Source organism: Anoplopoma fimbria, chromosome 4, assembly GCF_027596085.1.
Source record: "Anoplopoma fimbria isolate UVic2021 breed Golden Eagle Sablefish chromosome 4, Afim_UVic_2022, whole genome shotgun sequence".
In the NCBI taxonomy this organism is placed as follows: Eukaryota; Metazoa; Chordata; class Actinopteri; order Perciformes; family Anoplopomatidae; genus Anoplopoma; species Anoplopoma fimbria.
This window is the reverse complement of record NC_072452.1, coordinates 23,035,808-23,052,265: the sequence shown is the minus strand read 5'-3', so window position 1 is coordinate 23,052,265 and position 16,458 is coordinate 23,035,808. Positions and strand designations below refer to the sequence as shown.

Genomic DNA, 16,458 nt, shown 5'->3' with positions numbered 1-16,458 from the left:
TTAAATGGTACAACATGGGAACACTTGTGGGTCTTTGATATGGAAAAAAAGGTTTAGGATTCTCCCACAGCCTCAGGCTAAAATACAATAGAATAATTGTATGTACAAGGACATGAGCTTTTACTTCATATCATAACAGTTCAACAGGAAAGATAAGATAAGATAAGATAAGATAAGATAAGATAAGATAAGATAAGATAAGATAAGATAATCCTTTATTCCTTTATTAAAAAAAATGAAAAATAAAAATAAAACAAGTATTATAAATAAGCAACAAAAACAGTAGAAAAACACAACAACTGAAATATAATATTTACAGACAGAAAAAAAACTATTTGAACTATTATTGCACAGTGTTTTTATTGACATGTGTCATGTCAAACAAGAACAGTGTTAAATTAAGATCCATTTATGACGTTTGAACAACTCAGCACAGGAAATACAATGATGTTAAAATACAAAATGTATCAGAATACTGTCACCAACTCTGCTTATGAACAGCACTGTGAGGTTTGGGAACCCTTGTGCGTAACCAGACGTCACCTCTCCAACAACCAGCAGAGATGAGAGACTTCAGAGATGCTCACAAACATTATTCTTCTCCTTAGTTTTGCATAAATGGCCAATTACCTTGTCGGTAAGCTGATCCTCTCTCTATTCATTTGATTGTAAACATAAACAGGTTATTGATATGGCCCCTTCAATTCACACAATTGATTTTTATGCTTCCCCCTAGCCACCTCGTGCAGTGGAGAGATATCTTTATTCGCACGGAAAGTGAAATAAGTGCGTCATAAAAAACGCTGATATATTAAATCCGCTTTTTTTTTTTTTTTTTTTTTCTTTCTCGTGTCGCTCTTTTATTGTGAGACGTTTTTCATTTTTTATTGAATTGAACTCCGGTGATCCGCGCCGTCGCTCCGGGCGGAGAAAGGTTAAATAATTTGTGCAAATTAGCAACAAATTTGGCTTTATGACTCCAGCTGCTACCCATCTATCTATCTATCTATCTATCTATCTATCTATCTATCTATCTATCTATCTATCTATCTATCTATCTATCTATCCTATCTATCTATCTATCTATCATCTATCTATCTATCTATCTATCTATCTATCTATCTATCTATCTATCTATCTATCTATCTATATATATATATATATCCATCTATATCTATCCATCCATATCTATCTATCTATATCTATCTATCCATCCATCCATCCATCCATCTATCTATCTATCTATCTATCTATCTATCCTATCCATCCATCATCATCTATCATCTATCTATCTATCTATCTATCTATCTATCTATCTATCTATCTATCTATCTATCTATCATATCCATATATATCCATCCATCCATATCCATATCCATCCATCATCCATCTATCTATCTATCTATCTATCATCCATCCATCCATCCATCCATCCATCCATCCATCCATCCATCATCCATCCATCCATCATATCATATCTATCTATCTATATATATATATCCATCCATGTCTGTCTATCCATCCCATCCATCCATCCATCCTCTCCTCTTCATGTGGAGATGTAAATCCTTTATTTCACTCCTGGGCCTACATGTTGTTTCCTAATACAGGCTAAATATCGCTTACGGTTGCTTTACGGTTGCTTTACATTTCATTACTTTGTTTGGAATGGGCCTATCAGTGGCTTTAAATCAGGCCTGAAGTCTGCACACTTCCCGTCAATATCACTGGATTTATGGCTTCATTGTGAGCAACAGATTATTGCTTCAGAGGCTCTCTCTCTCTCTTTCTCTCACTCTTTCTCACATAAATCTGCTCCACTAGTTGTTGTATCTTGTAGGACACAGTGTTCTGATGTAACCTGCCATTAACAATAAGGGGATCCCATCCAGGGCCCGTTCTCCAGCATCATCTGCTGCTCGCCATTTCGTTTTATATTCGCTCAGTGTTCATTGATCCGAATATTGGTGGATCCTAAAGTGGTGTACCGGGAAACTCTAGGGGTCCTTGGACACACACACACACACACACACACACACACACACACACACACACACACACACACACACACACACACACACACACACACACACACACACACACACACACACACACACACACATATACCCATGTGTATGTTTGTGCACCTGCTGTCAGGTTTTGTGCCAAATCGTATCAAAACAGTTATCATTACATTACATTACATTATCTCATCTTTGAAGATTCCCTAGAGGCCTAAATGTAAAGGTGAGGACCCATTGCATTCATTTAAGATTACATTTATGGGTTTTTTTTAAAACAAATATCCACAAAAGAGCAAACCAATGTGAAGAGTCTCAGACAAAAGATGGATACAAAAATATCAAAATGATGAGTATTTACAGTTAAGGACTCATAAATGCACACCGTAAATATTCAACAGTTAATAAATAAATACATGTATATATAAATATATATATATAAAAAACATTAGTCCTGTTAAAATGTATCTTATATGTATATATATTATCTTAAATGTATCTTAAAATTGACCCTTTTTCAGCATTTTTAACATATTCAACAGTTAATAAATAAATACATGTATATATAAATATATATATATAAAAAATATTAGTCCTGTTAAAATGTATCTTATATGTATATATATTATCTTAAATGTATCTTATATGTATATATATTATCTTAAATGTATCTTATATGTATATATATATTATCTTAAATGTATCTTATATGTATATATATTATCTTAAATGTATCTTATATGTATATATATTATCTTAAATGTATCTTATATGTATATATATTATCTTAAATGTATCTTAAATGTATCTTATATGTATATATATTATCTTAAATGTATCTTATATGTATATATATTATCTTAAATGTATCTTATATGTATATATATATTATCTTAAATGTATCTTATATGTATATATATTATCTTAAATGTATCTTAAAATTGACCCTTTTTCAGCATTTTTAACATCTGGACGCGCAGCTATTTGTGACCTGGAGCTTTTTAGCACCACAACCCACAACCACCAGGAAAAGCTGCAGAAAAGAAAGAAAGCTGCTGCTTCTTTAAGAACTCCCAGCAAAAAAAAGAAAAGAAACAACAACTGCCCTACCGAGGAGGAGGAGGAAGGAGGAGGAAGGAGGAGGAGGAGGAGTGAGGGAGGAGGAGGTTTTGGCTGGATGACCGAATGGCAGCTTTTACGCAGAGGGTTGTCTCACCTGCTGAAACGCACTTCTTCTCCATTCAGCACCACAGAGCCGTCTCTGGCTCTCACCTCCAATTAACATCTCTGAGAGGTCAGAGCTCCGTCTCCTCTTTGGGTTTCTTTGGTTCCGTCTGTGGCTCTGGTGTCCGACTCATACCCTCTGCGAACAAAGCGCATCCAGAGAACTGAAGCACGGATTTTTCTTTTATTTTTCCTATCTGTAAGTACTCAGGATAACCATTTGGCATTTTTTTGTTTTTTGTATCTTTTTCCTTCTTAGGCTTGCCTTGTATGTGTGTGTGGTTCTTCACGCTGGTTAAAGATGGATATGCTTTTTCTGAGCCCGGTGGAAAGGCATCTCATTTAGGGAACAGCCGACCCAGATGCTGGACAAAAAGAATGGCAAGGTTTTGGAGAGAGCTGGACACGTTATTGGTTTCCTGGGAGTAGATCAGGCCTGTGTGGATGCTTGAAAACACACAAATCCAATACTGCAGCACATCCAAACATCTCACAGAATCACTATATGACAAAAACAAGTCTGACAACACAGCAAATACAATAAAAAACTATGGAGCACACAGGCATCGAGGAGGTGAACCAGACGCACCAGCAGCAGCATGAACCCATCAGCTTCGGGATCGACCAGATCCTCAACAGCTCGGACCAGTCCAGTGGCTGCATGCTGCCCAACCGGACCGGAGACCCGGATTACACACTGGCTCCAAATGTCTACAGCAATGGTTACAACAGTGTCTACAACCCGGCCTGCTCCATGGCTGCAGGTCTGGCCGGCTCCTACAATGTCAACATGAACATGAATGTCAGCATGAACATGAACATGAATGTCAATGTGAACTCTGGAGGTGCCGGAGGGGTGATCCGGGTCCCGGCTCACAGACCGATGCCTCCTCCTCCTCCTCCTCCAGCCGCGGCCGCTCCTCATCCTCCCTCCTCTGGGTGCATCGGACCCGGCATCGCCTCGGTGCCCGGCATGGGGATGGGGAGCTCGGCCAACTTCACCTTCCCGTGGATGGAGAGCAGTAGGAGGTTTGCCAAGGACAGACTAACAGGTAAAGAGTTTCATCTTGGTCCTGCTAGAAAAACCTGCAGAATGATTTGTGTTCATGTTTAAAAAAAACAACAAAAAAACATATTTTCTTTATAAATTATTATATTCCTTTATTCCTTTATTGATTTTCAAGTGTTGCAGCAGCTCAACTACATAGAAACAGACAATAAATACACATACTATACAACTACACAGACAATAAATACACATACTATACAACTACACAGACAATAAATACACATACTATACAACTACACAGACAATAAATACACATACTATACAACTACACAGACAATAAATACACATACTATACAACTACACAGACAATAAATACACATACTATACAACTACACAGACACAGACAATAAATACACATACTATACAACTACACAGACAATAAATACACATACTATACAACTACACAGACAATAAATACACATACTATACAACTACACAGACAATAAATACAGACAATAAATACTATACAACTACACAGACAATAAATACACATACTATACTACACAGACAACATACTATACAACTACACAGACAATAAATACACATACTATACAACTACACAGACAATAAATACACATACTATACAACTACACAGACAATAAATACACATACTATACAACTACACAGACAATAAATACACATACTATACAACAAAATAAAGATAGATTTGTGTTCATCTTTAAAAAAAAAACATATTTTCTTTATAAATGAGCCCAAGTGTAGCATTATTGTGTGGTATCTTCGTGGCCTTCCAGGTGTGAGCTGTGGTTATAGTGGTTTTAACCCCTGACTGGGTGAACTGGGCCCTAATAGCTGGTTTCATCTTTAGGTTGTAATCTATAACGAATGGTATCTGCACACACAGAGTCACTGTTATTACGCTGGAAGGGCAGTCTGATAAACGGGGGGAGAAATTGACATGGACGTGCTGATGAATCTGTATTGGACCATCACTCTCCATTTACTGCGGATGACGGATAACGACGTTCTGGCTGTTCATGAGGATGAATGACTTTTTTTTTTTTTTTTTTTTTGTTCGACTGAGAGCCAATTGAGAAAACAGGAAGATGAGTCATAATAGTAATAACACATGGCAGGGTAAAATGTATGTAACAGTGGGTAATAACAAGTTAGACCTATTATTATTATTATAAATATTAATATTATTATACATTCACAACATTTGCCACTACGAGTAATAAAGCATTTTAATTCTAATTTAGAGATTAATGTTTCCGATATAATGCCTTAATTATTTGGAGTTCTCAAAAATAGTTCTTCATAATTCACATTATATAGTAAACTTTCTTTAATCTTTTCCCCTGGTTTTATTCAGAAATATCACGGTGAAGCAATAATACAGATGTGTTGACTTTATTTTTGTAGACTTTATTTTTAATTTTTTTAATAGCCATTAGAATTTATATTCCTTATTTTTTTGTAGAAGAAGATAATAAACACGAAATGCTTTGCTGAATAAATAATAATAACTGCTTCCCCAAAATAAAATAAAAAAACACAAGTAAGATGATTTATTATTATTGCTTTTTTTTTTTACTTTCTACTTTTATAGACCGAAATATCTACGTTACATTTACTAGTACACATTTGCTCACATGATGACATTTTAAATGTATTTAAAACACAGTCATACACTTATAGAATTACCACGCAGCTTTATTATCAACAGGCTTTTATATCTTACATGTAAAAAAAAAAACAATAATTCATCATGAAGCTTTAATACAGCTTCTATTGTTATAAACACACTGATCAACATAAATAATAATGCTATTTTCTAGTTTCCCTTCGGCAGATTAAATGAAATGTAACCATCCTTTCTTGAGCATACAATAACTCTCTATAATAACTATTCCTGAGTTCTTGAAGCAGCATGTCTTAAGTGTTTTATTCTCTTTAATAATTTATTTTTTTTGGTGCCACTGGTCTGTTTCCCATGACCTCATCCTTATGAAGATGAAAATGAAGAGCATGATAGATTTGCCTCTCTCTCCACGCATTAAATATTCACCATTCCGTTCTTTCCACCTGATTAATTATTAAATACTGGGGGACGATATGTCAAATGCAAAAAGATACAGTGTAAATAGGCTTATCAATTCTCCTCATAGTCACCGAGGGCCTCTCGTTTAATTTCTCTCAGCTTTGTGTCGCTGTAATTATTATTTCGCAGCTTATATCTTTCCACTGTATTGATCACACACACACACACACACACACACACACACACACACACACACACACACACACACACACACACACACACACACACACACACACACACACACACACTTTTAGCCCACTCACTATCCAGATTTAGCCTGCTCTGTTTCCTATAAAAGGCCGTAAATCAAATGGACTATCATCTATCCTGATGGGCAAAGCACCATTTTAAATCTCTCTCTCTCTCTCTCTCTCTCTCTCTCTCTCTCTCTCTCTCTCTCTATGTCTTTTTTTTTCGTCCACATGCAGCATTAAACAGCTAAACATTTTGCCAAAAGGCTTCCAGCTCTGGCAGCAATGGGAGAATATGTGTGTGTGGTTTCTTTTTTGTGGTTTTTTTTGTTGCAGAAATGTAAACCAAACCTGTTAAATTGCAGAATAGGCTTCTCTCGTTTTTCACTCTCTATAAATTCACGTTATAAATCACTAGAAGTTGTATTAGACCGACTTAAAGGATTTAAGCTGCAGAATCATTTAATCCATCTGTGGATGGAAAGGACACTTGTTTATTCACTGGTGGGTTTATGCTGAACACCAGCTCCTCTGTGTGTTTGATCACATGGCTTTATGGACAAATTCATTATATTTACATTGTTCTTTTCATTATCCCATCCCAAATTTAACCGCAAGTTTTCACCGCAAATGTTTGATTATTATTATCATTATTATGGGATGATTGTAATAGCAGCTGGCAGCAGCAGTAGTAGTAGTAGTAGTAGTAGTAGTAGTAGTAGTAGTAGTAGTAGTAGTACTAGTTGTGGTAGTATTTAAGTATTTAAGCGACAGCAGCGTTTTTTCTCTGTCGTCATTCTGCTTAAAAATGTAACTTGATTTAACATTTATTTTTGTATAAGCCTGTTTTAAACCTGCTTAATACCCGGCAACGAGTTTGATGAAATGAAAAATCCCAAATAAAACAACAACATTTAAATAAAGAAAACGTCAAACAGAAAAAAAAATTAACTAGTACTTAGCTGTTGCGAAAACAGTTTGATATATAATAATTATCTGATAAAAATCAATTTGGAATTCATCGAAACAAATTGTTCAAAATGAGTTTTACGCATAATATGGACAGTTTCAATTTATACAAGTGATCAACAACCCTCTGAGATGGCCAAACACTAATACAATAATAAAAAAAAATAGCACTGTAATAATAAAAAATAATCAGAATCATAATAATAAATAATACTGATATAAATAATACAAAATAAAGTGAACCATTCTGGCATATTGACAATAAACCGAGCCATACAACAGGCCACGTTGCACCGATAAAAAACATAATTAAACCCTTTTTCTCTCCAATAAATCTGTATGTGTGTTAATGGCAGCAGAGCAGAATAAAGCATCATGTTGTATCTCCTCTCCTGTGTGACAGAAGACAGTGTCCCTGCCTTTTTGTCCCGTACAGTGTAATAAATAGCAATATATGTTCATGTTATATTTCAATATCCCCTTTAGAAACCTTCACGGATATATTTATTAGATTGCTACAAAGGTAATATCCGCAGTGGGGAAGGGAGGCTCTGTCACCGGGAAGTGTTATTAAGTATAGGTGGTTTTATTAGAGGAAACATGTCCTCCGTGGTAGCTTTTTTTTTTTTTTTTTTTTTTTTGATATGCTTATGCTAAATTGTATTACACAGGCAGCAGATTTAGTATTCTCACTTATTTTTTCTTTTTTTTCATTTTGAGGGAGAGGAAGGAAGAACAAGTCAGATCGTTTTCTTTTTATCTTTTTATATATATATTGTTTTTTTATGGGAACAAGATTTTCTCTCTGTTTAATAATAATAAATGCTCCGATGTGGTTCCAGTTGTAATTCACTATCTATCTATCTATCTATCTATCTATCTATCTATCTATCTATCTATCTATCTATCTATCTATCTATCTATCTATCTATCTATCTATCTATCTATCTATCTATCTATCTATCTATCTATCTATCTATCTATCTATCTATCCGGATCAAACGCTGCATTAACAGTTTAACTGTTTTTAACAGGCTGTTGGAGATTATGATTATAATTAAAATCCTATAACATACACAAAAAAACGTTAATGTACCAATTTGCATTTTTCCACCACAATCACGTTTTATCTCGTGGGAATTAGACTTTTCTACAGGCCTGCTACATGAGCTACAATTCGGTATTTTTGCAATTTATATGTATACTTTTTTATGTGTAATTGTGACATTCATTTCTGGATTTTGAGGTTTTTCTAAATAGTTTTGGACCTATACCTTTTTATGCAGGTACCTTTAATTTAATGCTGCAGTGAAAAGTAATTTAAACTATCTTTTTTTTTTACATTTAAGAAACAATTGGCTTCATTTAAAGGCACAATGAATGCATTTGGGTACCATTAATACAAGAATACAGGAATATTATGGGTTCATTTCATTCCTATAATTGCATTAGGACTTATGCAGTTGAGTCTTCATTTGATGTTGGTTTGGAATCCAGACATTACAGCATTTCTTAAAGTATGCAGTCCTATTAATATTAATAGCGATGGATAAACCTGAAGGAATATCTGACGCCTGAGTCAAAACATTAGACATGCCTAACGCAGCATCCATAGCATCACTGTATCGTATATATGTCTCAGCATTCTGCATGTGAGGCCAAAGCTTTTTTCACAGTTGCTGCAGGTCTGAGGGGCTCCTTGCTGCATGTTGAGCTCCACTTGGGTTGCCTCTGAACGTGCTTGTATGTGCCTGGTCCATTAGTTAGCCCACAGATGGCCTGAAATAGCCATCTAATGCAGTATCATTTAGCCAGAGCTGCCGCTGGGAGCAACAACAGGCCTGTTCGCTCTCAGCATGTGACCCGTAAGGCTGCACATGGGGCAACAAGACGCCAGCCAAAGAGGACTAATTACAAATGTGTGTATATATATTAGAAAAACATCATGGAAAAGTCACCATAGGAACAAGACATCATATGAGGCTTTAAAAACATACCGTGAAGTGCAATAAAGTCACCGTAAAGTCAGTTTAAAGGGCCACGGAGGTGCTGCAGTCTGCTGTGACCGCCTACATATCAGAGACATCATGGTAATTTTGTCACTATAAACTCATGATTAAATACCACAGATGCCTGTCTAAGTCCCGAAAGGAATATTAGAGGGATAGCATTACCAGTTTTACTATTATTGAGCACCAGAGCAGCACATGATGCGAAACCTGATAATGATATTAAAGGAATATTACCATAGGAGATTAAAGCTAATAATGAGAGGAAGAAGAAGAAGAACACGGTCACTATAAATCCAGCACAAAACACAATAAAAGGGAGTGAGTTTTCATTTCAGGCACTAAATCTGCATTGCTAATATACACTCAGGTAATGTTAACTTAATGTGAGCCACTGTAACAGCACATTGCAGCTATTCATCTTTATTTTGTACAAATCATTTGCTTGTGCACGCCTCAATTTGCCACTCGTGTTCAGCACCATCAGGGGACGTCGACAACGATGTTCCATTTTACTCTCAGATTGTCGTCGCCTGCGTGGCAAATGAATTTTTCAGGTCTCTGGAACTCTGAGAGCGGCAGCTCGTGGCCCCTCGGGGGACACCTATGCAGATGTTTTTCATATTCATTTTGGCTTCTGGTGAGCTTCTCTGACAAAACAAAAACAAATAAACACCCTGTTAGACAGGAGGCAGAACAGCTTGCTGGGGAGGAATGACACAGAGAGACACAGAGAGACAGAAACTCTATTTTTTTGTTTTTTTAAATCTGTTTTTTTTTTTTGCCTCCAAATTGAGAATGTGGCTGGGGAGTGGATCCATGGCCAGAAACGATCTCATTACATTTATCGATCTTCTGTTTACCCATGGCTGACAAAATAGACAGGATTCATAGATATTTTATGATGCAGGAGATAAAGTTGTTATTAATACCCAGATACAGTGATCTGTGAAAGTGAACCGACGGGCACAGATAGAAGAAAAACACAATGTAGGCTCGCATTCATATTCATATTTTTTGAAGACACACTTATTAAAGCGGTTTTGAAGACACAAAACAGTCTGGGCAAAAAAATGTATATGTATATAATGTATTTTAAATAAGAATTCAACAGCAATATGTTTAAATTAGGTGTATTCTGAAATAATATGTGTGAAGTTGTGTAATTAATCCTGTAATATCATGTTGCTAGGAGTTTTAGCAACAAATGCTTAATGTTTCCCGTGGAAGATGTGATTAATAACTTTGTATCTGATTGGTCTGATTGCAAAATTTCTTATAAAATAACAAAAATGTTACTAACCAAAGTTGTACTGTGCCAGACTGTGAAAATATTGCTAGTTGCATTGTTTTAAGTAGGCCGATGTTATTCTAGTGTTTTTTAAATAATAATTTGACCTTCATAACATTGTCAGTGGATGACCTTGGCTGCCTGATTGTCATTGGCTGACCATTATGCTCGATTTATCTTTGTAACCCTGCTAGTCACTTATTTCTCTAAAAGGCAGACATGTGATTTTGGAGCAAGACCTTCCCCAAATGCTAACTTAAGAGCCGAGCAGCAAATGACATTAAAGTAGACTCTGTTCAGCGTTCAGGCTGCCTTCATGTGATTAGCTGCTATGCGTTGGTGCCCGCCCAGCAGCGTGGCGGGAGCTCCAGATGTGGGACCTTACTGTATCTCCCTTTCCTTTAGGGGAGCAGGCAGAGGAAAGCCGAGCCGGAGAGGCCACAGGGGGGCCGGGGCCCGCCGGGTCCCTCTGTCCTCTCCCCAAGGGAGACATCGGCAGGGTCCCCGTCTGGAGCACTGTGGAGACGTTAGCTAAATGCTATTACCCCGAGCTCGCTCACCTGCGAGACGGCGGTGGCCTTCTAGCAGACTATCCTTTTCCAAAGGGGGCTTGCCCAGGTGAGTCACCCCCTCCCCCTCCTCACACACCTCTCTCGTGTGAGACTTAGCTTTTAAAAGTTATTTGTCTTTGTGAAAATGTAAAACATATTGCTAAAGCAGAAGTTTAAACCTTGACCTTTCTTCCATGACCTTATTACCTTTTTGGAACTTATGCTTTTCATCCCGGCTTTCTCAATGTCTCCCTCTTACTTTTCCTTAAACGTCCTCTCCGTACCAACCAGTGTGCTGTTTGGTTTTTCAAAAAAATCTGGCAGGGGAATATTAGTGGTAATTACATTTATCTTCTTCAATTGGCAGCTTCTGGGCCTTCTCTTAGACTCCCCAAACAACAGGCAGGCTTTTCCAGAGTACGAACAAAATGGACAATAATTGTATCTAACCAAGGGCTGGAAAACAAAATTGTGTTTATAACATGAGCGTAGACAAACAAAAACCTCCAGGGAAATAAGTTTATATTTCAGAAGCTGCGGTTTAGAAATGGAAATAACTCCTTACAGTAACAGATATTAATCTTGGAGCCTTAAAGTCCAAACGCCTCAATTGGTTACAATAACCTCAAAGCTAATGCTAACATGGACTTTAAAAAAAAAAAAAATGACTTGCAGGATGTTCAACACACCGATTGCTTAAAACTAATCAAACTAAATGAATCTACTTTTTTTTCTCCCCAACTTTTTTCAGCAGCCCTGTCACCCTTCTCCGTGACCCGTCGTATCGGCCACCCTTACCAGAACCGGACGCCGCCCAAGAGGAAAAAGCCTCGCACCTCCTTCAGCCGGGTGCAGATCTGCGAGCTGGAGAAACGCTTTCATCGTCAGAAATACCTGGCGTCAGCTGAGCGAGCGACCTTGGCCAAGGCCCTTAAAATGACGGACGCACAAGTCAAGACCTGGTTTCAGAACAGACGGACAAAATGGCGGTAAGATTACAGAGGGGGGGGTTAAGGGGGGGGGCGTTCCTTTATTTAAAGTGCTATCTGGTGTGAAAGCAGAGAATAATGAAGCGAGGGCATCGTAATTCTCTCTTCCACGTGCCAAATGTTGCTCATATCTTCTCCCTCATGATGTACTTAAGCAAAACAAAGAGGCCGTGGTGGATTTTTTCCAAAGCCGTTTGTCTTTATGAGGGCAGGATGTTCACTCAGAAGAGCCACTCCTTCCGTCTCGTTTTCTTTTTTCTTCCTGTGCCATAAATCGACATTGAACGCTGTCTGTGTGTTTTCACTCTTGGGTCCAAAATGCTTACCGGTGTTTTACTTCAAACGAGAGCGAAATGGCCGGCAGCTGAAGCAGCCGAGGCGTCGTACAAACACAACACCTATTTTGCTTAGCTCTGCTGCCAGTCGAGGCCAGTTCACTTGACCAAGCACAATTACTCCTGAGCCTCCTGAAAGGCCTTTTAGAAAGCTGCTGTCCAAAGCAATACTGAAACACTCACAGGAGGAATTGACTGCCAAGTCCATAGACAGAAAAACACACACACACACACACACACACACACACACACGCACACACACACACACACACACACACACACACACACACACCCACACGCACACACACACTCCTTCACTTCATTCTAACTGTTGTTTATAGCCATTTGGAAGTAAATGAGTAGGAAATCAAATTAAGAAGCCCTGCCCTTAGTTAAAGGGACAGGACACATTTTTCATGAGCGTATTACAAACAGCTAAATTACCTTTCAGGGTTTAAATGTTTAAACGATCCTAAAGATTTTTCCAATGAGTTTTGAATTTAATAAACATAGAAAACACTTAAAATCTTTACTTTCTTTTGTGGCTGGTTAATTTATTGGCTTCTTTTGTTTTAAACTGGTTTGATGATCCCCTTTAAAAAGAGTATTTAATAAATTCCAATCACATTCTGCAGCTGTGAAAAAAACATATATGTTATTTTCAGCAAAAAAAAATTAATAAAAAGGAAATAAAATCCGCCAAACTAAATCCAAAACGGAACAGCTTGTCACAAGCAACAGGGGAATTGGCTTAACTGTATGTTTTTTTTTCAAATTTCCTAGTTTTGCTGAGATTTATGCCATCTCCCTGCAGTGTGCACCTTATAGGATGAGCATGAGGGATGTCTTTGCGTGACGACTACGCTAGTAACAAGAGGATGATCGAATCAACAGCCAGGGAATCAGATTATGATAATGCTGTTAACAATAATGTGTGGCTAATGGATGGAGGTCGGCGTGCATGAAAGAGTGTTTTAGAGGTGTGCTTCCTCCTGTGATTTCTACCTGCCATTTGTATTTTGTAGTTTAGTTTGACGGCAAACATTTGTTTATTATGGTCTGTTGTATTAGCAACACTACCGTCATTTCTAAAGAGCCCAGTAAAGTCTTCGTTGTTCCTTAATCTGAGTTGCTGATAAGGACTTTTTTTAAGCATTTCTTTGCTGTAATGAGCAGAAACAGAAAATGGCCTAAATAAAAAAAATTAATTAAAAAATTAATAAATTCATTAAAAAATAGCTCAATTTGTAACTTGTTCAAGATTCACAAATTCTTAATAAACTCTTATAAACATCTTAAATCCTGCAGACTCAAAGTATGCAGATCCCTAAAATGTGACGTTTCCATTAAAAGCACGTGTCATTTTAAACGTACTGTTTTCGCACTGACACACAATGTACAGGATGTGTGTTACCGTTAACAAGCGCTTTTCTTTAACGTTTCACCTTGAGGCAGGATGTGTACTGTTGGTCACCCTTCATCCCTTACCAACACCTGTCACTCATTCTGGTCAGCTGTTATTTAGTCTGAAGCCAAAGTATTAGGCACAGGTGTTGAAGGAACGTCCAGTAAAAGCAGACAGTTTGCTTATGAACAGCTTTCACTTTCTTGATTTCTTTATTGCTTCGACTTCCCTGACCTTTGACCTCTAACAGTTATGGCCACGACCAGCTGCCAAAGAAAAGAAGTAAACATCCAAAAATATGTTAAATATTATTGAATGTCAGGCAGGTGTTATTTCCATTTCTTTATACTTACTTACATTTTTTTGATTTGACTGCCATTTTGAAGCCACAAGTTTGGCATGTCGGGCATCGCCATCTTGTTTTTTTGCAACCAGAAGTGACGCGAGAGGGCGGAGCTAAGAACAATCAAACACTGAATGAGACATTTTTAGACAACCAAAATGTAACAATCGACTTTCATGAACTAAAAAAACACTGTGAAAGGGTTAAAACAAAAACACGGAAAACTCCCAGACCATACAACACCATGGTAGCTACCTGTCAATCACAAGGTAGCCCCGCCCTAACGCATACCCTGCTTTACGGTCTATTTGACTCTAAATGGAAAAATGATTTACTAAATGGCTATTATGTTGTATTGAAGAAGACTAGAAACTAGAGATTGAGACCATAAACTCATGTTTACAATGTTTACTGAGGGAATAAATCAAGAGAGAAGTAGACTTCTATACAATCAGACTTCTTAATGCAATCAGAGGATGGCCATTAAAAAAATTAAGGTAGACAGTATAAGATAATTAAATTGTTATTTGAAGCATTTAAACATGTTCTATTAGAAACTCAAAAATACAAGTATGAACCTTAAAATGAGCATGTCCCATTTAACTTACGTCCTGACCCCCAGTTTAGGAGCCACTGCTTAAATATGAATATTAAAAGAGAAATTCTACTGCTTCTTTATGAGGACATGAGACAAACATTACGAACAATGCTGCGGTATGCGGCATTAATAAATCTTGTGTACATGCCCCATAAGAGTACACACTATATATATATATGTTTTATATCTCCCTCTTCCTCTCTTGTCTCCCCCATCCACCCAGGAGACAGACTGCAGAGGAGAGAGAGGCCGAGAGGCAGCAGGCCAACCGGCTGATGCTGCAGCTTCAGCAGGAAGCGTTCCAGAAGACGTTGAGCCAGCCGCTGCAGCCGGACCCCCTCTGCCTGCACAACTCCTCCCTCTACGCCTTGCAGAACCTGCAGCCCTGGGCCGACGACAGTAAGGTGACCTCCGTCACCTCCGTGGCGTCTGTCGTGTGAGCGCATGTGTGTGTGTGTGTGTGTGTGAGTGTGTAGACGAGAGAAGGGTGAGGCAGAGGGAGGGACGGAGCTGAGAATGAAACTGTGTTTGTCAAAGTGTCGTCAGTGTGAAAGGACAGAAGGGAGGAATCTCTCCAGACTATTTCTGACACGTCTGACGTTCAAAAACGCAGCACCATTATGGGATTGTCATAGAAAGAAAAATAAATATTGAATGGACTTTGTGTGCTTCCTCACTCATTGATCGTTACCAGCAACATGGTGTGGGAGCGTGTTTAGAGAGAGACAGCTATCTGTTACTGCCAAGACCCACAAAAACCCTGTTCAGCACAGGAGCCGCACTCACATGGATGTTTGTCGACATTAAGCAACTGTTATATCAAATATCTAAAGTGTGTTGAGTCATTTTTCCTGCCTTACACCAAGTTTCCGCTTTCCCTTCAGTTGACGGTCTAAGAGAGAGGAGGGCACTTTATCCATAAGTGCCGGGAAACAAATGGACACCTCTGTACATGCCCAACTACCAAGACTGCCCCCTCCCCCACCCACCCACCCCCACCCTTCCTCTCCCTTTTGCCTCTGGATTCCCTCACGAGGCTGCAGAGACTCTCTGCCAGAAACGGCAAAAAAAAAAAAAAAAAAAAAAAAAGACCTCCTGTTTTTTTTTTTTTTTTCGCTTTCGACTTTGTACAATGTAGTAAATGCATGTTTCAAACCCTTTTTCTGTGTGCACTCGGAAGTACCATTGAAGTCAGCTGCCGACGAGGTGGACGGCAGTGTTCACGCGGTAGTGGATTGGTGGAACTCCTGATGACGAATTCCTCATTATGTTCAATTTAAAAGGTGTTTTATATTAAATGATATTGTGACTTTTTGAAAAGATGACAAACTGTTTCTGTTCTTTTCCCCTTTTTCTTTGTCTCGTTGGCTTCTTTCACTCACTGCCCTTCCTGTTGAT

The 16,458-nt window shown here is 37.9% G+C and overlaps 1 protein-coding gene across 8 annotated transcripts in view; it reads left to right on the top strand.

The window, feature by feature from the left end:
* tlx2 (T cell leukemia homeobox 2) overlaps positions 1 to 16,059 on the top strand; it is a 32,756-nt gene extending 16,697 nt beyond the window's left edge. The window contains exons 1-5 of one of the 8 annotated variants that reach the window (XM_054597960.1): positions 3,181 to 4,297; positions 11,245 to 11,457; positions 12,145 to 12,379; positions 15,284 to 15,459; positions 15,945 to 16,059. In XM_054597960.1, the coding sequence (XP_054453935.1) occupies positions 3,796 to 4,297; positions 11,245 to 11,457; positions 12,145 to 12,379; positions 15,284 to 15,459; positions 15,945 to 15,982 (1,164 nt within the window). In that variant the 5' untranslated portion in view covers positions 3,181 to 3,795 and the 3' untranslated portion in view covers positions 15,983 to 16,059. Of the gene's footprint in view, positions 1 to 3,180; positions 4,298 to 11,244; positions 11,458 to 12,141; positions 12,380 to 15,283; positions 15,501 to 15,944 lie in introns of those variants that run through there. The other 7 variants (XM_054597958.1, XM_054597961.1, XM_054597957.1 and 4 more) reach the window with 7 other exon arrangements.
* Positions 16,060 to 16,458: the final 399 nt, after the last annotated feature.